The 25,123-nt window shown below is 44.7% G+C and overlaps 1 protein-coding gene across 2 annotated transcripts in view; it reads right to left on the bottom strand.

Moving 5' to 3' along the window:
- The window catches only part of sos2 (SOS Ras/Rho guanine nucleotide exchange factor 2), a 99,227-nt gene extending 79,216 nt beyond the window's left edge, over nt 1–20,011 (bottom strand). The window contains exon 1 of one of the 2 annotated variants that reach the window (XM_033026566.1): nt 19,771–20,011. In XM_033026566.1, the coding sequence (XP_032882457.1) occupies nt 19,771–19,848 (78 nt within the window). In that variant the 5' untranslated portion in view covers nt 19,849–20,011. The remainder of the gene's footprint in view (nt 1–19,770) is intronic. The other variant, XM_033026567.1, reaches the window with a different exon arrangement.
- Between the last annotated feature and the right edge of the window lie 5,112 nt (nt 20,012–25,123).

Raw genomic sequence — 25,123 nt, 5'->3', positions numbered from 1 at the left:
GTTCCAGAGATTCACCACTCTCTGTGTGAAAAAAGTTCTTCTCATCTCGGTTTTAAAGGATTTCCCCCTTATCCTTAAGCTGTGACCCCTTGTCCTGGACTTCCCCAACATCAGGAGCAATCTTCCTGCATCTAGCCTGTCCAACCCCTTAAGAATTTTGTAAGTTTCTATAAGATCCCCTCTCAATCTCCTAAATTCTAGAGAGTATAAACCAAGTCTATCCAGTCTTTCTTCATAAGACAGTCCTGACATCCCAGGAATCAGTCTGGTGATTCTCTCATAAAATGGCCTTTAATAAAATTTGACAATGTGCACTTTAACTACATGTGATTTTTTTTCTATTACAAATCTCAAATTGTGGAGTACAGAGGCAAATAAATAAATGATGGGTCTTTATCCCAAACATTATGGAGGGCACTATATCAAATGGACACACAAGAAACTGCACTTGTTGATTTACAAAACAAAACACACAAAGTGTTGAAGTAACTCAGCGGATGGGTAGAGGACATTTCTACAAACTGCATACCAAAATGAATAATATTCTTATTTTATAAACTCAATAATTCCAGACCCCTCCAAGTGTCGCAATTCATTGTTAGTAATTAACAATGACAATCGATGTGGCCAATCTAAAGAAAATCTACATGGGCGGAAGGGCGAGAGGAAACAAAATCAAGTGACATGTATTATGACATCAGTCATCTTCAAGAGAATTATTTCCAAGACATTGTGCTCACCAATTCCATTCAAAATGCGATAATTTATTGGTGTGGAGCACATCAGTTAACCACAAGGCTCAAAATGTTTTTCCAATGCCACAGAGCAGCTACTCACTTTAAAAAAAATGAATTGCAGTTCACACTTGGTGAAATGTGCCCTTCAGAACAGCGAATGATGTTGCAAGCCACTCTTGTGGTTGCCGTGAGATTCAGAGACTACTTCCACTCTCACACAGGGGAAAGCGGCATGCCAACTACCTTTTTGTTGAAGAAGGATCTCGACCCGAAACATCACCTATTCCTTTTCTCCAGAGATGCTGCCTGATCCGCTGAGTTACTCCAGGTTTTAGTATCTATCATCGGTTTAAACCAACATCTGTAGTTCCTTCCTATATACCTTTTTTTAATATGTATTTTGGAAACATTCTAACTACATTACCTCAATGCAGGGAAATTTGAACTGTCTTTGGGTTTAACAGCAAGTTGATATTCAACAAACTAAGATAATTTAAATTTTTATTGTCATTTCAATGGAAATCAGTTTCCCGTCCAGAAAACTATTTGCATACCAAATCTAATTTACCAGTTCACCAAACAATCTCAGCAAGTGTCACAGACAAAATGTAACAGCTCAATGAATCCCAAATAACCAAATCCAATAGGATCATTAAAATAACACACCCCTTACAGTATCACCAGCGCCACAGTTACACAGGTCAACATTCTCCGGAACTGCGCACATTATTAAAGGCCTACAGGCAGCTCCGATTCCCAACGCCCTGACAAGGTTGGGTGTTCCTGATTAGGAACTACTGCCAGAGCATGTCAAAAGTGGCACACCTATTGCAAATTAAACAAATGCAGCATTTTTGCAACTATTAAAGAAAAGTAATTTTAGATTGAGCCCAGGAAGTAGCTTCTGAACAAACTCAGAACTCGGGCCCATGTTAGCTTAAGGTTTTATGACTCCTGAACATGACTGAATAAAGAGTGGTCTTGCTGGGTAGTAAGACCAGTCACAAATTCTAGATGTTATCAACTAAACCTTTTGGAACAGTATGAGCATAAAGCAAGATGTAGGAATGTGTTTGTTATCGGAAAGTACCCGGACCGCCTCTGGGGGACCTGGGGCTGGATCTTGAGAAAAAATGCTGAGCATCTGTCTTTAATATGCACCCATCATTTTGCTCTGTGCTTCCCACCCCACATTGATGCTGCCTCAGGGATTGCATAAAAGCTGCTTCATCTGTCACCTTCAGTATCAGAGAACGAATACTGGGCTGACACATATTCTTCTGTCCGCACCCCGGGGCTTGAGACTGAGCCCTGGCTGCAGATATTTCCAGCTTTTAAGCTTTTATGCAGGAAGGAACTGCAGATTCTGGTTTACCCCAAAGATAAACTCAAATACTGGAGTAACTCAGCGGGACAGGCAGCATTTCTGGATAGAAGGAATGGGTGACGTTTCGGGTCGAGACCCTTTCTCAGACGAGTCTGAAGCTTATATCCCAGAACTTTACAATTCAAATTGGATTCTTGCCAACAAGTAGTGAAATCATTTCCAGAATGTATCTTTAATATAAAAGAACAAGTTCTTAACCAGGAACACCCAACCTTGTCAGAGATAGAAGCAGGCCTGTTGGGCTTAAGTAATGTGCAGTTCCAGGGGACGATGACCTATGTGACTGTGGCATTGGTGATTCTGTAAGCGGTGCATTATGTTAAAAATGCACTGAGAATTAAAGTAATCAATTGGATGACAACTAATCTGAGGAAAGACATTCTTGCCTAATCTGAGGAAAGACATTCTTGCCATAGAGGGAGTACAGAGAAGGTTCGCCAGACTGATTCCTGGGATGGCAGGACTTTCATATGAAGAAAGACTGGATAGACTTGGCTTGTACACGCTAGAATTCAGAAGATTGAGGGGGGATCTTATAGAAGCTTACAAAATTCTTAAGGGGTTGGACAGGCTAGATGCAGGAAGATTATTTCTGATGTTGGGGAAGTCCAGAGTTTAAGGATAAGAGGGAAGTCTTTTAGGACCGAGATGAGAAAATCATTTTTTACAGAGAGTGGTGAATCTGTGGAATTCTCTGCCACAGAAGGTAGTTGAGGCCAGTTCATTGGCTATATTTAAGAGGGAGTTAGATGTGGCCTTTGTGGCTAAAGGGATCGTATGGAGAGAAGGCAGGGATGGGATACTGAGTTGGATGATCAGCCATGATCATATCGAATGGCGGTGCAGGCTCGAAGGGCCGAATGGCCTACTCCTACACCTATTTTCTATGTTTCTAAGTGTGAAGTGTTTAAACTTTTGTTGCTATACAAAAACGTTTCTCCATAATACAAGTCAAATACAAAAGTTGCACCAACAAACATTTCAAGTGTTTTGTTTATTTTTTTTGTAAGTAATTGTATATCACATTTTTTCTTTCTTTTTCTAAGGCACTTTACAAGAAGGAGATGCAATATAAATCTAATAACTCGGGATGACCACCCAACTCCCAGAATTCTGAGGTATTTGGTTGCACCATATGATTCAGGAATACTATCTTGATTTACAATGCAAGACGATAGACAAATAAAGAATGGAGGAATTACATTCTGTAGTTGGAATATAAGGGGTGCCAACGAACCAATTAAGAGGGGTAAAATTTTTGCCCAACTAAAATCTTTGAAAAGCGACATAATGTTTTTGCAGGAAACGCACACGAAACAACAAACACAAATTAGATTAAAGGCGAAGTGGATAGGCCAAACATACTACTCCTCATTTACTTCTAAATCTAGGGGTACGGCTATTCTTATTCGAAAAGGTATTCCTTTTAAATTAAAGAATACTATATCAGATAAAGAGGGAAGATATATTATAGTTTCGGGAGAAATTTATGCAACCCCACTAACTATGATAAATATTTACGCTCCGAATTTTGACAACCCCCAATTTTTTTGATAAAATTATAGATATAATATCAGTTTAATTACAAAAATGTGATAATAGGGGGGGACTTCAACTGTGTTTTAGATTCATATCTAGATAAATCAGCAAAACAAAGGAGGAGTAATTTAAAATCTAAGACTAGTGAACTTCTAAATACATATATAAAAAATACTAATATAATCGATGTATGGAGATCTGCTAATCGAGTTGGAAGGGAATACTCGTTTTACTCTTCTGAACATAAAACTTATTCAAGAATTAATTATTTTTTAGTGGATATTAAATTAATGCCATATACAAACAACCCAACATACCACATTAGTAGCATCTCAGATCACTCACCGTTGACATTTTCAGTAAAATTTGAGGGAATGCCGGGTAAAAATTTTTTTTGGAGGTTTAATACACATATTTTAAATGACGTGCAAGGCTATCAATATTTAAAACAACAAATGAAACTTTTTTTCGATACAAATGATATACCAGGTACTTTGTCTTCTTTATTATGGGAAACTTTTAAGGCATTTATGAGAGGAATTATAATTTCATATCAAAGTTTTCAAAATAAAAAGAATAAGACAGAACAAATGTTGTTAGAACAAGAAATCAGACAGTTAGAGTTAGATAATGCTAAAGATTCCACGACAGATAAACACAATAAGATAATATTACTGAAATTTAAACTTAATCGAATTTTATCGGCAAGAGTAATAAGACTATTCCAAATTACAAAACAGGAACATTTTGAGTTTGGTGACAAACCACATAAGCTTTTAGCTCGCCAATTGAAAAAACAAGAAAAGGAAAATACTATAACTAAAATTAAATCAGAGAAAGGTGAATTACTAATACTACCTAAAGATATTAATAATAGATTTGCTCAATTTTACCAAAATTTATACACATCTAAAATTAAAATGGAAGATAGTAAAATTTAAAAAAATTTAGATAACTGTAATCTTCCAAAACTGGACCTTTTGGAACAAGAGGAATTTGGAGCTCAAATTACAATTAAAGAAATAGGTGAAACAATAAAATCGTTGAAAAATGGTAAGACACCGGGACCAGATGGTTTTAGTAATGAATTTTATAAAAAAAATCATGAGATAACGACCCCTTATTTATTTAATTTATACTCCCATGCTTTTAAAGAAAACAAACTACCTGAAACACTAACAGAATCAACTATTACGCTTATTCCAAAAAAAGATAAAGATTTAGAAGATCCGGGCTCGTACAGAGCTATATCACTTTTAAATACAGATCAGAAAATCTTAGCAAAGACTTTAGCAAGAAGATTAAGCAAATATATTAGTAAATTGATAAACCCTGATCAATACAATACAATTCAATTTATTGTCATTTGGACCCCTTGAGGTTCAAACGAAATGCCGTTTCTGCAGCCATACATTACAAACAAATAGACCCAAGACACAACATAATTTACATAAACATCCATCACATTGCTGTGATGGAAGGCCAAAAAAACTTCTCTCTCCACTGCACTCTCCCCCCCGATGTCAGAGTCAAAGTCAAAGTCAAAGCCCCCGGCGGGCGATGGCGATTGTCCCGTGGCCATTAAAGCCACGCCGGGTGATGCAAGGCCGCACACCGGGTCTTGGTGTTAGAGCCCCCGGCGTGCGCTCGCAGAGACCCGCCGCCATTCCAAGCCGCGCGGGGCGGTGATGTAGGCCCCGCTCCAGGAGCTCTTCAACCCCGCAACTCGGGCGGGAGAAGTCGCCGCTGCGGAAGCCCCGAAAAGCGGTCTCCCTCCAGGGACCCGCGGGCTCCCGGTGCCGCCCGCCAAACCCGCAGTTGCAGCCACCGAATCTCCGGGGGTCGGGTCGCAGCAGCGTCCACCACAGCTCCACCCGCTCTGGACTCGGCCAGCTCCGCGACGGTGAGGTGAGTAGTCGGCACCACAGCCCCCGGTCTTCCTGTTGGAGGCCGCTCCCCGTTGCAGCCCCAACGACAACGGAGACCCGACAAAGAAAAGGTCGGGTCTCCCGTGCAGGGAGAGATTTAAAAGTTACCCCCAACCCCCCCACACCACCCCCACCCCCCCACACACATACCCCAACAAAAATAACAAAAACTACATAAAAACATAGACATAAAATAATAAAAACGCAGACGGACTGCAGAGGCCGCTGCTGACGAGAGTCGCGCCGCCTACCGGGGTTTATACCCAAAAGATACTCATTTAATAATTTGAGACGCCTGTTTAATATAATGTACTCGCATGAAGTAGAGGAAGAAGATATATTAATTATTTATTTGGATGCAGAGAAAGCATTTGATCAGGTAGAGTGGCAATACTTATATAAAGTACTGCAAAAATTTAATATGGGAGAGAATTTTATAACATGGGTAAAATTATTGTATGATAAACCGATGGCAAGAATTTTAACTAACAACATGCTATCTCAAAAATTTCAACTATCAAGGGGTAATAGGCAGGGATGTGCGTTATCACCCCTGCTATTTGCCCTTATGATAGAACCTCTGGCTGAAAGTATAAGAATTCATCCGAATATTCAGGGCTATAATACCAGGGACTCAAAGAATAAAATCTCATTATATGCAGACGATATACTTTTATATATTACAAAGTCACAAACGAGCATACCAAATGTATTAAATTTAATAGAGGAATTTGGGTCTTTTTCTGGATATAGAATAAACTGGAATAAAAGTGAAATCATGACATTAAAACCTCACGAACCTACACATTTATTGAAGTTCCACTTTAAAATCGCAACAGAAAAATTTAAATATTTGGGTATTCAGATTACTAGAAAATATAAAGCATTATTCAACGCACTTTGGTGCCATATGATTGTACTTACTTCTAATAAAATAAAATTAAAAAAATTAAAAAAAACATTTCAAGTGGAACTGCAGATGCTGGTTTACACCGAAGATAGACACAAAATGCTGGAGTAACTCAGCAGGACAGGCAGCATGTCTAGATAGAAGGAATAGATGATGTTTCGGGTCGACACCCTTCTTCACTCTGATGACATTTCAATACAAGGAACCGCAGATGCTGATTCACACAAAAGGAAACACAATTCTGGAGTAACTCAGCTGGTCAGGCAGTATCTTCAGAGAACATGGATAGGCTACGTTTTGGGTTGGATCTCTTCTTCAGACCGATTAAAACTGATTAAAACGTCACCAATCCATGTTCTCCAGAGATGTTGCCTGACCCACTGAGTTACTCCAGCACTTGTGTCCATTTCAATAGCACTGGTGTCTTGTTAAGTACAGATGTATGATTTCACACACTTTTGGCAGCAGCCCAACATATAAACGATTCCATTATATTCATAGAATAGCAATGCTGTTCTCTCGAGACCAGAACGGCAACATAACAAGCTCCTTAACACTTGCAGCTCCTCATCAGGTACAATATCGTCTTCTGACCCAAATATTGATAGCTTGACCACCACTGATGAAGACTGTTCCCATATTTATCTGTGGTCATCAGTTTATACACAAAACTACAAATGTTTCCACTTCATTTCAGTCCAATCACTACCTTTAAACTGGCAAAATGCCAGGCTGCTATGGGGAAATTGCAAACATTGAACAAAACAAAGCAACACAGTTAAAACAAAATAGTTTTTGGCTTTAGCAGCAAGTTGGCATGCAGGAAACCCGTCCGACTTTAAAATTCTATTATTTGTCATATATTTGGAAAAAATAAATCATTCAATCCCCACCCCGAAATACATTTGCATATAAAAGATAACTTGACTAAACTGTCCTCACAAGTAACATGTACGGATTATTTGGTGTTTTGCAACTGAAAAACAAAATCACAAGAAACCAGCACTACAATATATATAAAAGCACTTGCCGGGCTTTGTCCCACCTCCACCTCTTTCCAGCTTTCAACCCCTCTACTACTCTCAGTCTGAGGACCCAAAACGTGACCTATCCATCTCCTCCAGTGATGCTGCCTGACCCGCTGGGTTACTCCTTTCATTTTGTTCAAAACTGTACATAGAAAGAATGCATCACCTAGAGAATTACCAGTTTTAGGGGTGTGCTGCTCAACACTCCACCACATTGCACACAGAGAGTGTAGTATTCATGTCACCTAGGGTTTGGAACAAGAAGCGACAGGAGCAAAGCAAACCAAAATAAATGGTGGGGCAAAATGGAGTGCAACAGATTGGATGTTCTGTTTCAATAAACAATTCAATAAATCTGTACAAACTCTGCATGATCTGGCACACAGACAGGCCGGCCCTTCTCTCCAGTGCCCTAGGCTGAGGCTGGAAATGTCATCTTGGTTTCTGGGGATTTCCAGCTCTGTGTGCTCTGTGTCATGAGGGCCACAGCGTGAAAACCCCTGGTCACTTGAAAACAAGACAGAACCAAGAGCAGTAATGTTTCACTTCCTATTGTACATTGTGCATATTCACCGTTCCTGTTCTAACTTTTGCTTTGCTAATGAAAAAAGACAAAATCCCAGAGTGTACTGAACTAATCTCCGGAAGAAAAATCTCAAATAACAGGCAGTGAAAAAAAATTAATTTAAGGAATACTGAACTAAATTTATATTTAGATTGATTATGAATCTTCAACGCTGGGGAACCGGACAATCAAAATCAACAGAGGGGACATCCCGTGAAAAACGTCTACTTTATAAATGGTTCAAAAAGTGGAACAGCATATACCAGAAGTGTGCCAGATGCAGGGGTCCATGCAGTTAGATTTTTTAATTATTGTTATTATGGATATAATATACTTCTATCAAGTCTCCAATCCACCTCCGGCATTCCGAGGAAAACAATCTAAGTCTGTCCGACTGTACCCTACAGCTAATACCCTACAGCTAATACCCTCTAATCCAGACATCAGAACCTCTTCTGCAGCCTCCACATCCTTGCTGTACTCACAATACTCTAGATGTCGTCTCACCGGGGTCCTGTAAAACTGCAGGACCTCCTTGCTCCTGCACTCAAATCCTCTTGCAATGGCCAACATGCCATTAGCTTTCTTCACTGCCTGCTGTACCTGCATGCTTACTTTCAGTGACTGATGTGCAAGCACTCAGATCTCGTTGCACCTCCCCTTTTCCTAATCTGACACCATTCAGACAATAATCCGCCTTCCTGTTCTTGACACCAAAGTGGATAACCTCCCATTTATCCACATTATACTGCATCTGGCATGCTTCTGCCCACTCACCCAACCTATCCAAGTCACCTTACAGCTTCATAGCATCCTCCTCGCAGCTCATACTTGTCATCCGCAAACTTGGAGATGTTACATTTAATTCCCTCGTCTAAATCGTTAATATATATTGTAAACAACTGGGTTCCAGCACCGAGACTTGCGGTACCCCACTAGTCACAGCCAGCCTTTCTGAAAATGACCTGTTAATTCCTGTTTCCTGTTTCCCAACCAGTTCTCTATCCATGTCAATACCCTACCCCCAATACCATGTGCTTTAATTTTGTACACTAATCTCTTGTGTGGGACCTTGTCAAAGGCTTTTTGAAAGTCTAGATACACCACATTCTTTAAGAATGCTTTAAGACTGCTACCATCGTGCCTGTACCCAAAACAACATTCATTAAGAGCTTGAATGACTATAGACCTGTTGCTCTCACTTCGACCGTGATGAAATGTTTTGAACGGCTGGTCCTGGCACACATTAAGTCCTCACTCCCACCCACCCTGGATCAGCATCAATTTGCGTATAGAGCAAATAGATCAACGGAAGATGCCATCAACACAGCTCTACATTCTGCACTGACACATCTGGAGCGTCCTGGCTCATATGTGAGGATGTTATTTGTAGACTTTAGTTCTGCATTTAATACGATCATCCCCAGCAGAATGGTGGACAAACTGTCTGATCTGGGTATTAATGCAATAACATGCGGTTGGATTAAGGACTTTCTAACAGATCGCCCACAGACTGTCAGGATGGGGTCCAGTTACTCCCCGGTCCTGACGCTCAGCACAGGAGCGCCACAAGGTTGTGTGCTGAGTCCCATTTTGTACACAATATACACTTATGATTGTATACCAATACACAGTACAAATAGGATCATTAAGTTTGCGGACAACACGACTGTGGTGGGACTGATAGGCAACAACGACGAGTCTGCCTACAGGGATGAAGTCCAAAAACTGACTGTCTGGTGTACCAAAAACAACCTGGTACTCAATCCATCGAAGACGAAAGAGCTGATCGTTGACTTCAGGAGGAAGAGGAGAGAGGAACCTGCTCCTTTATACATCAAAGGAGACATGGTGGAGAGAGTCACTGGCTTTAAGTTCCTGGGAATAAACATCTCCCAGGACCTTAAATGGCAAATGAACACCGTCACTCTCGTGAAGAAGTCACATCAGCGGCTGTATTTCCTGAGGTCTCTGCGGAGAGCAAACGTCTCACAGCCGCTGCTGCTGTCCTTCTACCGATGCGCCGTGGAGAGTATCCTCTCCTATGGAATCCTGGTGTGGTTTGCTAGCTGTACTGTGGCTGAGAGGAGGGCGTTGCAGGGAATTATAAAAACTGCGCAGATCATTACAAACGCCCAACTGCCCTCCTTGGATGACATATATAGGGCCCGATGCTTGCGCCGGGCCACAAATATCAAGCAGGACACATCCCACCCTGCCAACCACCTTTTTACTCTGCTACCCTCTGGGAGGCGATTCAGGACTCTGAAGGCTCGCACCGGTAGACTAAAGAATAGTTTCTACCCATGTGCGATAAAAGAGCTAAATTCCAACAGAGAATGCTGGGGAAGCAAAATGTAATTCTAAGAAATGCCGCCAAATTCTTTTAAATTCTTTTAAATTCTTTTAAAACACCTATTTATTTTTACTAATAAGTGTACATATGTGTCAATGGTTGTCGTGTTTGTATTGTCTTTAACCGGAGGAGATGTAATGGAATTTCGTTGCACAGTATTGTGCAATGACAATAAACGTATTCATTCATTCATTCACTGGATCTCGCTTGTCCATTCTACTTGTTACATCCTCAAAATATTCCAAAGAATTAGTCAAGCATGATTTCCCCTTCATAATTCCATGCTGACTTTGACCGATCCTGTCACTGCTTTCCAAATGCGCTGCTATAACATCTTTAATAATCGACTCCAACATCTTCCCCACTACCGATGTAAGGCTAACTGGTCTATAATTCCCCGTTGTCTCTCTCCCTCCTTTCTTAAAAAGTGGGGTTAAATTGGCTACCCTCCAGTCCACAGGAACTTATCAAGTCTAGAGAACATTGGAAAATGATCACCAATGCATCCACGATTTCTAGGGTCACCTCCTTGAGTACTCTGGGAGGCAGACCTTCAGTCCCAACAGTTTACCCAACACCATTTTCTGACTAATGTGAATTCCCTTCAGTTCCTCCCTACCACTAGATCCACGGTCCCCTAGTATTTACGTGAGATTGTGTGTGTCTTCCTTAGTGTAGACAGAACCAAAGTACTCGTTATGGTCTGAGTGCAGGTAGATGGGACTAGGTGAGAGTAAGTGTTCGGCACGGAATAGAAGGGCCGAGATGGCCTGTTTCCGTGCTGTAATTGTTATATGGTTAACTGTTCTGCTATTTCCTTGTCTCCCATTATAAATTCACCTGTCTCTGACTGTAAGGGACCTACACTCATCTTCACTAATCTTTTCCGTTTTACATATCTAAAGAAAATTTGAGTCAAGTTTTTATATTCCCCGCAAGCTTTCTTTCATATTCTTCACCCCCCCCCCCCCCCCCCCCCCCCCCCCCCTCAATTAACCTCTTTGTCCTTCTAAATTTCTCCCAGTCCTCTGGTTTGCCGCTTCTTCTGGCCAATTTATATGCCTCTTCCTTGGCTTTAACGCTATCCTTGACTTCCCTTATCAACCGCGGTTGAACCGCCTTCCCAGTTTTATTTTTTCGCCAGACAGGGATGAACAATTTCTGGAGTTAATACATACGGTCTTTGCCATGGCATCTACACTGTCAACCCTTTAAGTATAGTTTGCCAGTCTATCCGATCCAATTCCCGTCTCATACCTTCAAAGTCTCCTTTATTCAAGTTCAGGACCCTAGTCTCTGATTTAGCCTTGTCACTTTCCATCCTAATGCATAATTCCACCATATTATGGTCACTGTTGCCCAAGGGGCTTTGCACAACAAGATCACTAACTAATCCTTACTCATTAGACAATACACAGTCTATGATGGCCTGCCCTCCAGTCGGTTCCTCTGCATATTTGTTTAAAAACCCATCCCGTATACATTCCAGGAAATCAATTTCCTCAGCCCTGTTACCAATTTGATTGGCCCAATCTATTTGTCGATTAGTCACCCATAACCGCTGTACGTTTGCTACACGCATCCCTAATTTCCTGTTTGATGCTATCCACAACCTCCCTACTGCTGTTTGATGGTCTGTGTATGTGTGTGTGTTTGTTTGACAGCATCTGAGGGGAGAAGCGCCGGCACGAAGAGCGAGCGAACGCGCGGACAGACGGATGAAAGCAAAGATCATAGAGCGGAATAGATGGCATTTCGGGTCGAGACCCTTCTTCAGACTGACAGTCAAGGGAAAGGGAAACGGGAGATATTGGCATATCTTCCATTCATTTGTCTTTAGTACCGTCTATATCTCTTGGTCCTCTTTCCCTCGACTGTCAGTTTGAAGAAGGGTCTCGACCTGAAATGTCATCTATTCCCTCTATGATCTTTGCTTTCGTCCGTCTGTTCACGCGTTCGCTCGCTCTTGGTGCCGGCGCTTCTCCCCTCAGACTCCGCCAAACACACACACACACGGCAGATCGGTGCGGGCCGAGACCAGGTGCAGGGCGAAGGATGACATCAAACGGGTCATGGCAGCTATCGAAAAAGTGCGGAAATGGTAAGGGGAAATTATAAAAACACCCAAAGGAAATAGATATTTAACAAAAAAGGGGGGCCAGCGATCACTCCGTGTCCGTGTCGGAGGGAAGGGGGGGGGGGAAAGGGATGGTTTGAGTTCCTCTTTCCCGACTCAGTCTGAAGATGGGTCTCGACCCAAAATGTCACCTGTTGCTTTTGTCCAGAAATGCCGCCCGACCCGCTGCATTTTGTGTCTATCCTTTAATCTCTCAGCCTGATATAGCAGAATCTCCCCGGATTAGCTTGACGCCATGACGGAAACCGGTTACAGAAATGGCGCTGAAGATTACCCATCACCTACAACGGCTTTTTCGCGGAGTGAACCATCTTGCTCCGCTCTATGATCTTTGGCTTCCACGGTGTTGACTCCCCCCCCCCATCCCCCCCCCCCCCACCTGTTTAGCACTAGCAAACCTGCCTGCCAGAATGTTGATCCCCCTCCAATTAAGGTGCAACCTGTCCCTTTTGTATAGGTCATCCCTGCCCCAGAAGAGATTCTAGTGATCTAGAAATCTAAATCCCTGCCCCCTGCACTAACTCCTCAGCCACACATTCAGATCCCCTATCTCTCTGTTCCTACCCTCACTAGCACAAGGTACGGAAAGCAGGGGCGGAAAACCCGGGGGGGGCCAGAGGAGACATGTCCCCCCCCCCCATGTTTTGAGAGGTGGGGGACATCCCCCCAAATTTTTGAGATCCCGATTTTAAAATCGCCATTTTTAGCGCTGGATTGAGCCTCCGAAGCCTCACGCGTGTGTGTGTGTGTGCGCATGCGCGCGTGGCCGCCAAAAAATTGTGTCCCCGTCCCCTCCATGTTTTGATAGTGAGTTCTGTTCTTGACTGAAAGCAAACCAGAGATAACCACCCTAGATGTCCTTCTTTTCAACCTCCTACCTAGTTCTCTATACTCACTTTGCAGAACCTCCTTCCACTTCTTACCCACGTCATTTGTGCCTACATGCACTACTTCCGGCTGCTCCCCTTCCCTCTCGAGGATGTTCTGAAGTCGGTCTGAGACGTCTTGGACCCTGGCATCAGGGAGGCCACGCACCTTTCTCAAGTCTCGCCTGTCGCCACAGAATCTCCTGTCCGCACCTCAGACAATGGAGTCACCCACCACTATGTTGGTCGAGTCTCAGCGCTAGGATTCAAGTCACAGACCTATCCGCCACTCGGACTGGAAGCGTCGTCTGACCCGACAGCTCCCAAGAGGGTGTCCCTGTTCGCAAGAGGTACTCCCACCGAGGTCTCCTGCACCCGCTCCATCCCCTTTCTTTCCGTCTCTACCTGTTGGAGTGACGACCTGACTGTAGGTCCAGTCCAGGAAGCTTTCATCGTCCCGGATGGACCGCAGGTCATCCAGCTGCTGCTCCAGTTCCCTAACTCGGTCCTTCAGGAGCTGCATCTGGACACAGTTCCCACATGTGTAATGGTCAGAGACACCAGCGGTGACCCTGACTTCCCATATCCTGCAACAAATGCACTGCAATAACATTCCTGTCATCACAAGTTTAAATATTTAACCTAAATTAAGCACACAACTGATTCAAGAGTAGCCTCCTTACCTCAGTCGCCTCGCCGAAGACTCTTGAGCCAGACTCGCACTTTACCTCACCAAGGCACTTGAGCCAAAGACTCGCAATTTACCTCACCAAGGCACTTCCCCTCAACAAGGCTGCTCCCAACAGGTTTCTCCCCTAGACCTGAACTTAATATCAAGTCAACTATCCACACAACTAATTAGGATGTCTCAGCCAATCTACCCACTCACTGGTCTGGCTGCTGCTCCTCTGCGACCTTCAAAGAGGTGGCTTTAGAGATTGCGGAGGCATTAGTTGTGATCTTTCAAGAATCACTATAGTCAAGGGTGGTTCCAGATGATTGGAAAATTGCAAATATTACCCCGCTGTTCAAGAAGGGAGCGAGACAGAAGAATGGTTAGCCTGACTTCAGTGGTTGGTGAGATTTATCCATTATAAAAGACGAGGTTTCTGAGTACTTAGAAGCACACGATAAAATAAGCGGTCAACATGGTTTTGTGAAAGGGAGATCTTGCTTGACAACCCTGTTGGAATTCTTTGAGGATGTAAATAGCAGGATACGCAAAGGAGCATCGGTGGATGTGGTTTACCTGGATTTTCAGAAAGCCTTCGATAAGATACCGCACATGAGGCTGTTAAAGAAGATGAGACCTCATGGTATCAGAGGGAAGATACTAGCATGGATAGCAGGTTGGCTGGATGGCAGAAGGCAGAAAATGGGGGCTTTTTCTGGTTGGCTGCCAGTGACTAGCAAAGTTCCGCAGGGGTCGGTGCTGGGGCCACTACTCTTCACGGTGTATAATAGTCCACATCTTGAACAAACGAATACAGTAGATGAAGTTGGAGGAGGTGCAAGTGAACCTCTGCCTCACTTGAAAGGACTGACGGGGTCCCTGGACAGTCGAGGGAGGAGGTATAGTGACAGGTGTTGCATCTTCTGCGGTTGCAGGGTAAAGTACCTGGGGAAGGGGTGGCTTGGGTGAGAAGGGATGAGTTAACCAGAGAGTTGCGGAGGGAACAGTCAATCAAGGAAATGTAGAATGGTTCATTGTTGCCTGAGGGGAAGGTGACAACGAGGCACACAAACAGTTAAATTATTTGTTATTGGTCAATGCAAATTGGAGGAACAGCACCTCATATTTTGCTTGGGCAACTTACACCCTAGCAGTATGAATAATTCTCTAACTTCAAGTAACCCTTGCTTTCCCTCTCTCTCTCTCTCTCTCCAGCCCTCCCCCATCCTAGTTCTCCGACCAGTCTGACTGTCCTCGATTAAATTTAACTCTGTGTGCATCGTTGTCATCTTACCCCAGCTAACAATGATCTATTCTACATTTTCCTTGAGCTTCGTCCCCTTTGATGTCTCATTTTCACATCTTACCCTTCCATATCTGTCTCCCTCTACCCTGACTCTCAGTCTGAAGGTCTCGACCCGAAATGTAACCCATTCCTTCTCTCCAGAGATGCTGCCTGTCCCATTGAGTTACTCCAGCATCTTGTGTCTGTATGGCTCTATGAACTTAAAGAGCAGAATGTATGAGACTGTGTTTACTCAACTGTGTGGAAATTGGACACTGAAAAAGTTAAATGCTTTGCAATTGCAGAATAGTTTCTCTAAAAATAGTTAACTTGTAACAAAACAAACTGAAACACATCACTTTAAAATTGGTGATGTCAACCGTATTTCTGACCAGCAAAGTTCAGAGGGAGAAGTCATGTTAGAAATTACTCTTTCTTCCCTCACTACTAACAACAAGCACCCTCAAGTCTAAATACAGTATTTACATTAACTAATGGACATTTAAACTACACAAGTGAAACTGTCCCAACATTACAACATTTCAATCATGCAACTCGAACACCACAAAAGACTTTGAAATATCATAGATAAACACAAAAAGCTGGAGTAACTCAGCGGGACAGGCAGCATCTCTGGAGAGAAGGAATGGGTGACATTTCAGGTAGAGACCCTTCACAGGTTGAGCAAGGTATTACGTAAATGAAAACACCGTAATTGTAAGCATCAATACAAAGATTTGTACGGGCCTCAGTGCCAAATCACCAGCAGATGTTTTGGAGAAAAACTTGCAACCCTTACATCTTTCAACAGGTGCAGTGCAGCCCAGTCCAATATCATCAAATCAGATTCGTAGATACTTGATTGGATCACAAATAAACATTTTTTTAAGACGTACAGGTTTGTAGGTTAATTGGCTTCGGTAAATATTGAAAATGGTTTCAAGTTTGTAGGATAATGCTTGTGTACGGGGATCGCTGGTATGGTGTGGACTCGGTGGCCAAAGGGCCTGTTTTTGCACTGTATCTCTAAATTAAAACTCGGCCAAATAAGTCAGCACTCTGGTCCAACACTTTTAGAATGTAATAGGCGGTGTGGGAGGTAATTAATGGATCTCTATGGTCTTTCAGCAACAGTTAGGGAGAAAAGTCAGCGGCTGGGGCCCACTAGCCTTTCCAGAATGGGGTTAATTAACACTGCAGGGTCTCATTAGGCTGATCAGAAATACAGTGTGTTGATGGCTGCAAACTCCAGTTCCTTTGTGAGAAAAGAAGTCCGTTATGAAAGTATGATAAATGGAGTGACTGGACGTGATATGTGTCTTGCTTGAAACCGTGTTCGTATACTCTGTGGTAATTCTGAACACAAGCAGCTTCCTGGGTGGCCATACTGTGATGGACCTTGTTGCTACTCCTGGAATGCTCTTCCACAGTCATCACTGATCTAAGTTTGGTACCCAGCTTGGTAGTGTTGATATAACCCCCCAGCCCGGTCAGTGATCCCCCTGAGGATGAGGCTGAGAGACAGACTGTGGCTGAGAAATAGGAAGAGAACAAGGAGAAATGCTTCAGGAAATCACTGCAGTTGATTCTCTGGCTACAAGTGATTGGATAAAAACTGAACGAGATGTCGCTTCAAGCCCAGGTGGAGAGGCAAAGGAGGAGTGGGACGTGGTCAGCAATGTGGCATGTTTGTAATCTGACTGAAATCTCCAATCTTTTGATTTAAAACACTTTACAGAAGACACACTTCATACTGAAAACATCTCAATAATTCAAGTGTGCTGCTGTCTCAGAAGAAAAACAAGCAACAGTGTATCATTCTTACAAAAGTTGCTTTTATCATCAGACAAATTTCCAAACAGATGCTTCTCCACTTTTCACTTGTTGAACAAAATGGTACCTTTGGTAAAGTGGTGCTGTACTGTTCACAGTCTTTCAGTTCCCACTGGTAAAGAACCCAGATCAGTGCACATTCCCAACCATGAATGGCCCCATTACTAACAAATATTGATGGCATCTACTTACAAAATGTATGCAGTCTCAAACCATTTAAACCCCAAAATAGAGTAAATGAATAATACTTGTTGCAATGTGTTTAGTTTAGTTTAATGGAAACTAAACTTCAGCCCACACCGATCATTGGTGACCTGTTCACATCAATTCAATGTTATCCCATTTTCTTAAACACATAGGGCAATTTACCAAGGCCAATTGACCTGCAAACCCGCACTTCTTTAGGATATGGGCGCACAGGGAGAGCATATACCCTCCACACAGACAGCAACCAAGCTAAGGAGTAAACCTGGGTATCTTGCGCTGTGAGGCAGTAGCTCCCATCTCCTTACATCTCCTGCTGCTGCCCCTATACCTCCTCCCTCATCTTCATCCAGGGACCCAACAGTCCTTCAGGTGAGACAGAGGTTCACATGCACCTCTTCTAACCTCATCCACTGCATCCTGTGTTCCCGATGTGGGCTCCTTTACATTGGCAAGACCAACTATAGACTCAGTTTCGCCAAACGCTTGCGCTCAGTCCGCCAAGGCCTACTGGATCTCCACTATTTAACTCCCCATTCTATACTGACCTTTCTGCCCTAAGCCTCCTCCATTGCCAGAGTGAGGCCACACACAAACCGGAGGCGATATGCAGTTGGCGATATGCAGAGCACTGCCCTGCCGACTACAAATTCAGAAGATTCAGAAGGAGGAACAGCACCTCATTTTCCGCTTGGGTAGTTTACAATCCAGCGTATTAACACAAAACCCTTTCGCTCCTTCCCCCCAAACCTGCCTCTTCCCTCCCCTCCCCCCCCCCCCCCACCCCCCCCCCCCCTCATTCCCCACCAGGACTCACATCTATTTTTCCCCTCCTGTTCTATCTACATTCTTTCTTCTAGCTTCACAATTTGTAACTCTTCAATCCTTTTGACTCACACCTTCTGTCTCTGTGCATCATCTGCCTATAAACCCGACCCCCCCCCCCCCCCCACCACCTACATCAACCGATAACCTGCAAAGTCACTTAACCATGTACCTCAGAGATGCTGAGTAACCCGCTGAGTTACTCCAGCACTTTGCGTCTGTACTCGTTACAATGTTTACCACATTGGTTAAGATTTATGTTCTGAATGTAATTCTATCAGCAAAATAGTATGTGGAATACTTTGAGAAGGTCGTGTTTTAACTGTACAAAAACTACTTACATGAGTAAACCATGACTAAAGTTTAACATTACAGTGTCATTTCTTCCAACTCAATTTATCAAGCAATTCAAAGTTTTGAACTGAATGTTCACATCATCAATTTAGATTGGATATATCAACAGAACAAGTTTTGAATTTTAAAGGGAAGTATGGATAGAATAAAGCAAGCAAAAATGTAAGGAACTATATGACACAAGTCTGACCAATGCAGTCAGAAATCCCAGCAGATAATTCAGCTCCAGATTGCAGCATCTCACCTGTAGCTGCCTGAGATGATCACCAGTGACATGAAATGGCCCTGCTCCCCGACCCTCCATCCTGACCCACCTTGCACACCAACCTTCCACTCTCACCCCGACCATCCATCCACTCCCCGATCCTCCACACTCACCCTGACCATCCACCCAGCCCCCATCCACGACCCTCACTCCCCACACCTCCACCCCGACCCCTGCCCCACAAATCTCGAACATGTGTCCCCCCCCCCCCCATTTGAGTTTAGGAGCAAGGAAGTCCTACTGCAGTTGTACAGGGCCCTGATGAGACCGTACCTGGAGTATTGTGTGCCGTCTTGGTCTCCTAATTTGAGGAAGGACATTCTTGCTTTTGAGGGAGTGCAGATTAGGTTCACCAGGTTAATTCCCGGGATGGCGGGACCGACATATGATGATAGAATGGAACGACTGGGCTTGTATTCACTGCAATTTAGAAGGATGAGAGGCTATCTTATAGAAACATGTAAAATTAGAAAAGGATTGGACAGGCTAGATGGAGGAAACATGTTCCAGATGTTGGGGGAGTCCAGAACCAGGGGTCACAGTTTAAGAATAAGGGGTAGGCAATTTAGGACTGAGATGAGGACAAAGTTTCTTCACCCAGAGAGTTGTGAATCTGTGGAATTCTCTGCCACTGAAGGCAGTGGAGGCCAATTCACTGGATGTTTTCAAGAGAGAGTTACATTTAGCTCTTAGAACTAACAGAATCAGGGGATATGGGAAGAAGGCAGGAACGGGGCACTGATTCATTGTGGATGAGCAGCCATGATCACAGTGAATGGCGGTGCTGGCTGGAAGGGCCGAATGGCCTCCTCCTGCACCTATTGTCGATGTTTCTATGTTTCACCCTCATTCCCCACTCCCTCCCTGCCCCCCATTACCTTGCCGAGCGCCGGCACGAAGAGCCCGCGCCATTTCGGCCCGTTCTCCTCACTGAAGAAGTCGTACGGCTGCTGCATGGCGCTGGGGCCCCGGCTCCTCAGGGCGGGCTCGGGGCGCCCGGGCCGACCTGCCGGCGGTGCCGCCGCTTCACCCACATCGCGGGGGCCGTGTCAGTGGGCGCCGGCACACGGCTGCGTTGCCGCCCGCCAACCGCCAACCGCCATGGAAGAGGCGCCGCGCTCGCGGCCGGCGGTGGCGCGCGCCCCTGGACCCGTCACAGACACCCCCCCTCCCCCTGCCCCGTCACAGACACCCCCCTCACCCCGCGCGCTCCCCCTCCCCCGGACCCGTCACAGACACCCCCTCCCCGCGCGCTCCCCCTGCCCCGTCACAGACACCCCCCCCTCCCGGCGCGCTCCCGAACCCCACAGACACCCCCTCCCCGCGCGCTCCCGACCCCGTCACAGACACCCCCACGCGCGCTCCCGACCCCGTCACAGACACCCCCTCTCCGCGCGCTCCCGATTCCGTTACACCCCCTCCTCCCGCGCGCGCTCCCGACCCCGTCGCAGACACCCCCTTCTCGTTCAACAAGATGGACAATAAATACTTTCTGCTGCTTTTCAGCTTTTTGTTTAAAATCTACATTGAAAACAGTCCATGTTAATAATATTGAGCAATAGCAAAGATCGAGATTTTAAAATGCTCAATTCAGAACCAGCACTTCACATGACCTATAAACAGTGAATCATTGAACTATCCTGATAAGTTCAAATTTCAATGCCATGCTGCTGCCAGATATATAGATTCATGTGTCACGTTATTTAGTCATCGAGTCATAGAGTGACACAGCATGGAAACAGGCCCTTCAGCCCAACTTGCCCACACCGGCCAACATGTCCCAGTTACACTAGTCCCACCTGCCCGCGTTTGGCCCATATCCCTCCAAACCTGTCCTATCCATGTACCTAACTGTTTCTTAAATGTTGGGATAGTCCCTGCCTCAACTACCTTCTCAGGCAGCTCGTTCCACACACCTACCACCCTTTATGTGAAAAAGTTACCCCTCAGATTCCTAATAAATCTTTTCTCCTTCACCTTCACCTCTGGTCCTCAATTCACCTACTCTGGGCAAGAGGCTCTGTATCTACCCAATCTATTCCTCTCATGATTCTCTACACCTCTATAAGATCATCCCTCATCCTCCTGCGCTCCATGGAATAGAGTCCCAGCCTACTCAACCTCTCCCTATAACTCAGACCCTCTAGTCCTGGCAACATCCTTGTAAATCTTCTAAGGTAGACAAAAATCACACTTTATTCGCCAAGTATGTTTTACAACATACGAGGAATGTTTCTTTCTATTTGTTATTTTTTAGTTTGTTAAAAGATGGTTTTAATGTTCTTCGGTTTGTTTTATGTGGGGGGGAGGGGGGAGGGGATCGGGGGAAACCTTTTTCAAGTTCTTACCTTCCCGGAGATGTGATCAATTTTCGGGTCACATTTTCCGGGCTCTGCGGCCTACCATCGCTGGAGCTGGGATCCGCCTCAGACTGTCGTGAGCCCCACCGCGGGGCACGGACTTAACATCGGAGCGGATCCCTTGCCTGGGATCGCTCCCACCACGACCACCGTGGACTTACCATCAAGGGCACGCAGTCTCGGGAGAGGCTAGTCGGGAGCTCCAACGCTTCGGAAGGTTCGACCAGCCCCAACGCGCGGTTCGATCGCCCGGCGCGGGGGAGCTAACAACTCCTCGATGCAGGAGCTGAACGCCTCGACGCCGTCAGTGAGGGAGTCAAGACCATCCCGTCAACGGAGGGCTCGAGGCCCCCGACCGAACATAAGGAAGGACTTGAACTTTATTTCGCCTTCCATCACAGTGAGGAATGTGTAGGAATCACTGTGGTGGATGTTCATGTTAAAATGTGTTTTTGAGTGATCTGTTGCTTTTAATTGTATGACTTACCTGGCCAATGAAATTACTCATATGTTGTAAAACATACTTGGCGAATAAAGTGTGATTCTGATTCTGATTCTGAGGTAGACAAAAATGCTGGAGAACCTCAGTGGGTGAGGCAGCATCTATGGAGCGAAGGAAATAGGCGACGTTTCGGGTCAAGACCCTTCTTCAGACTGATGTGGGGGTGGGAAGAAGAAAGGAAGAGGCGGAGACAGTGGGCTGGGAAGGGGAGGGGAAAGAAGGAGAAAGCAGGGACTACCTAAAATTGGAGAAGTCAATGTTCATACCGCTGGGGTGTAAACTGCCTAAGTGAAATATGAGGTGCTGCTCCTCCAATTTACGGTGGGCCTCACTCTGGCCATGGAGGAGGCCCAGGACAGAAAGGTCGGATTCGGAATGGGAGGGGGAATTGAAATGCTGAGCCACCAGATCAGGTTGGTTATTGCGAACCGAGCGGAGGTGTTGGGCGAAGCGATCGCCAAGCCTACGCTTGGTCTCACCGATGTAGAGCAGCTGACACCTAGAGCAGCGGATGCAATAGATGAGGTTGGAGGTGGTGCAGGTGAACCTCTGCCGCACCTGGAAAGACTGCTTGGGTCCTTGGATGGAGTCAAGAGGGGAGGTAAAGCGACAAGTGTAGCATTTCCTGCGGTTGCAAGGGAAAGTGCCAGGAGAGGGGGTGGTATGGGTGGGAAGGGACGAATTGACCAGGGAGTTACGGAGGGAGCGGTCTCTACGGAAAGTCGAAAGGGGAAGAGATGGGAAGATGTGGCCAGTGGTAGAATCCCATTGGAGGTGGCGAAAATGTCGGACGATTATTTGTTGTAGGTGATTGCTAGTAGGGTGGAAGGTGAGGACAAGGGGGACTCTGCCCTTATATCGAGTGGGGGATGGGGAGTGAGAGCAGAGTTACGGGGTATAGACGAGACCCTGATGAGAGCCTCATCTATAGTAGAAGAGGGGAACCCACGTTCGCTAAAGAATGAGGATATCTCCGATGCCTTGGTTTGGAACACCTCATCCTGGGTGCAGATGCGGCGTAAACAGAGGAATTTGGAGTAGTCCTTACAGGAAGCAGGGTGGGAAGAAGTGTAGTCCAGATAGCCATGGGAATCAGTGGGTTTATAGTAGACGTCGGTCAGTAGTCTATCACCTGCGATGGAGATAGTGAGGTCTAGAAACGGTAGGGAGATGTCAGAAATGGTCCAGGTGTGTTTGAGTGCTGGATGGAAGTTAGTGGTGAAATGGATAAAGTCAGTGTAATCTTCTATGTACTCTTTCCAACTTGACAATATCTTTCCTATAACATGATGCCCAGAACTGAACATCTATCTATCTATATAACTTGACCGCTTCCTGTCTGTGCTGTGTATTGATTTTAGAAAAAACGCTACCCTATATCACCATGATTTTTGGCCATGTTACTCACCGTCCTCCTCCACTGCAGCAGCCCCAAGGATTTTTCCGACTGATGAAAAATAGAATAGTTATGAATGTTTAAAAAATCTTGAGATCAGCTTGGTCCTCTCGTCTGTCAATCACCATGATGAAGGTAACGCCCCTTCCGGGGTGGGGGTGGGTGGGGTGGCCAGGACTATAAACCCCCGGATGCCTGGACGTGAGTCAGTCACTCTGGAAGATCGCGAGAGGCCACAACTTTAATTCTGATGTGTCAACTGAATTGTGCGACTAGTGAACTGTGAGTCTACTGAACTGTGAGTCTACTGAACTGTGAGTCTACTGAACTATGAGTCTGCAATGTACTTGCAATAAATTATTTGTGAGCCCTTAATGAAAATTAGATGAGTTGTTTGGCCTGCCCTATGCTTGAAACTGAAATGGCAATGGGAATGAAATGAAAATGAGATGAGTTGTTTGGCCTGCTCTGTGCTTGAAACTGAAATGGCAATAACCATATAACCATATAACAATTACAGCACGGAAACAGGCCATCTCGACCCTTCTAGTCCGTGCCGAACACGTATTCTCCCCTAGTCCCATATACCTGCGCTCAGACCATAACCCTCCATTCCTTTCCCGTCCATATAACTATCCAATTTATTTTTAAATGATAGAAACGAACCTGCCTCCACCACCTTCACTGGAAGCTCATTCCACACAGCCACCACTCTCTGAGTAAAGACGTTCCCCCTCATGTTACCCCAAAACTTCTGTCCCTTAATTCTCAAGTCATGTCCCCTTGTTTGAATCTTCCCTACTCTCAGTGGTAAAAGTTTATCCACGTCAACTCTGTCTATCCCTCTCATCATTTTAAAGACCTCTATCAAGTCCCCCCTTAACCTTCTGCGCTCCAAAGAATAAAGCCCTAACTTGTTCAACCTCTCTCTGTAACTTAGTTGCTGAAAACCAGGCAACATTCTAGTAAATATCCTCTGTACTCTCTCTATTTTGTTGACATCCTTCCTATAATTAGGCGACCAAAATTGTACCCCATACTCCAGTATTGGCCTCACCAATGCCTTGTACAATTTTAACATTACATCCCAACTTCTATACTCAATGCTCTGATTTATAAAGGCCAGCACACCAAAAGCTTTCTTTACCACCCTATCTACATGAGATTCCACTTTCAGGGAACTGTGCACAGTTATTCCCAGATCCCTCTGTTCACCTGCATTCTTCAATTCCCTACCATTTACCATGTACGTCCTATTTTGATTTGTCCTGCCAAGATGTAGCACCTCACACTTATCAGCATTAAACTCCATCTGCCATCTTTCAGTCCACTCTTCCAACTGGCATAAATCTCTCTGTAGACTTTGAAAATCTACTTCATTATCCACAACCCCACCTATCTTAGTATCATCTGCATACTTACTAATCCAATTTACCACACCATCATCCAGATCATTGATGTACATGACAAACAACAGTGGACCCAACACAGATCCCTGTGGCACCCCACTAGTCACTGGCCTCCAACCTGACAAACAACCATCCACCATTACTCTCTGGCATCTCCCATTCAGCCACTGTTGAATCCATCTTGCTACTCCACCATTAATACCCAACCATTGAACCTTCTTAACCAACCTTCCATGAGGAACCTTGTCAAAGGCCTTACTGAAGTCCATATATACAACATCCACTGCTTTACCCTCATCAATTTCCCGAGTAACCTCTTCAAAAAATTCAAGAAGATTAGTCAAACATGACCTTCCAGGCACAAATCCATGTTGACTGTTCCTAATCAGACCCTGTTTATCCAGATGCTTATATATATTATCTCTAAGTATCCTTTCCATTAATTTGCCCACCACTGACGTCAAACTAACAGGTCTATAATTGCTAGGTTTACTCTTAGACCCCTTTTTAAACAATGGAACAACATGCGCAGTACGCCAATCCTCCGGCACTATTCCCGTTTCT

This window comes from Amblyraja radiata, chromosome 9, assembly GCF_010909765.2.
Source record: "Amblyraja radiata isolate CabotCenter1 chromosome 9, sAmbRad1.1.pri, whole genome shotgun sequence".
NCBI lineage: Eukaryota > Metazoa > Chordata > Chondrichthyes > Rajiformes > Rajidae > Amblyraja > Amblyraja radiata.
The sequence above is the reverse complement of the archived record's forward strand: the minus strand, read 5'-3'. Positions and strand labels throughout refer to the sequence as shown.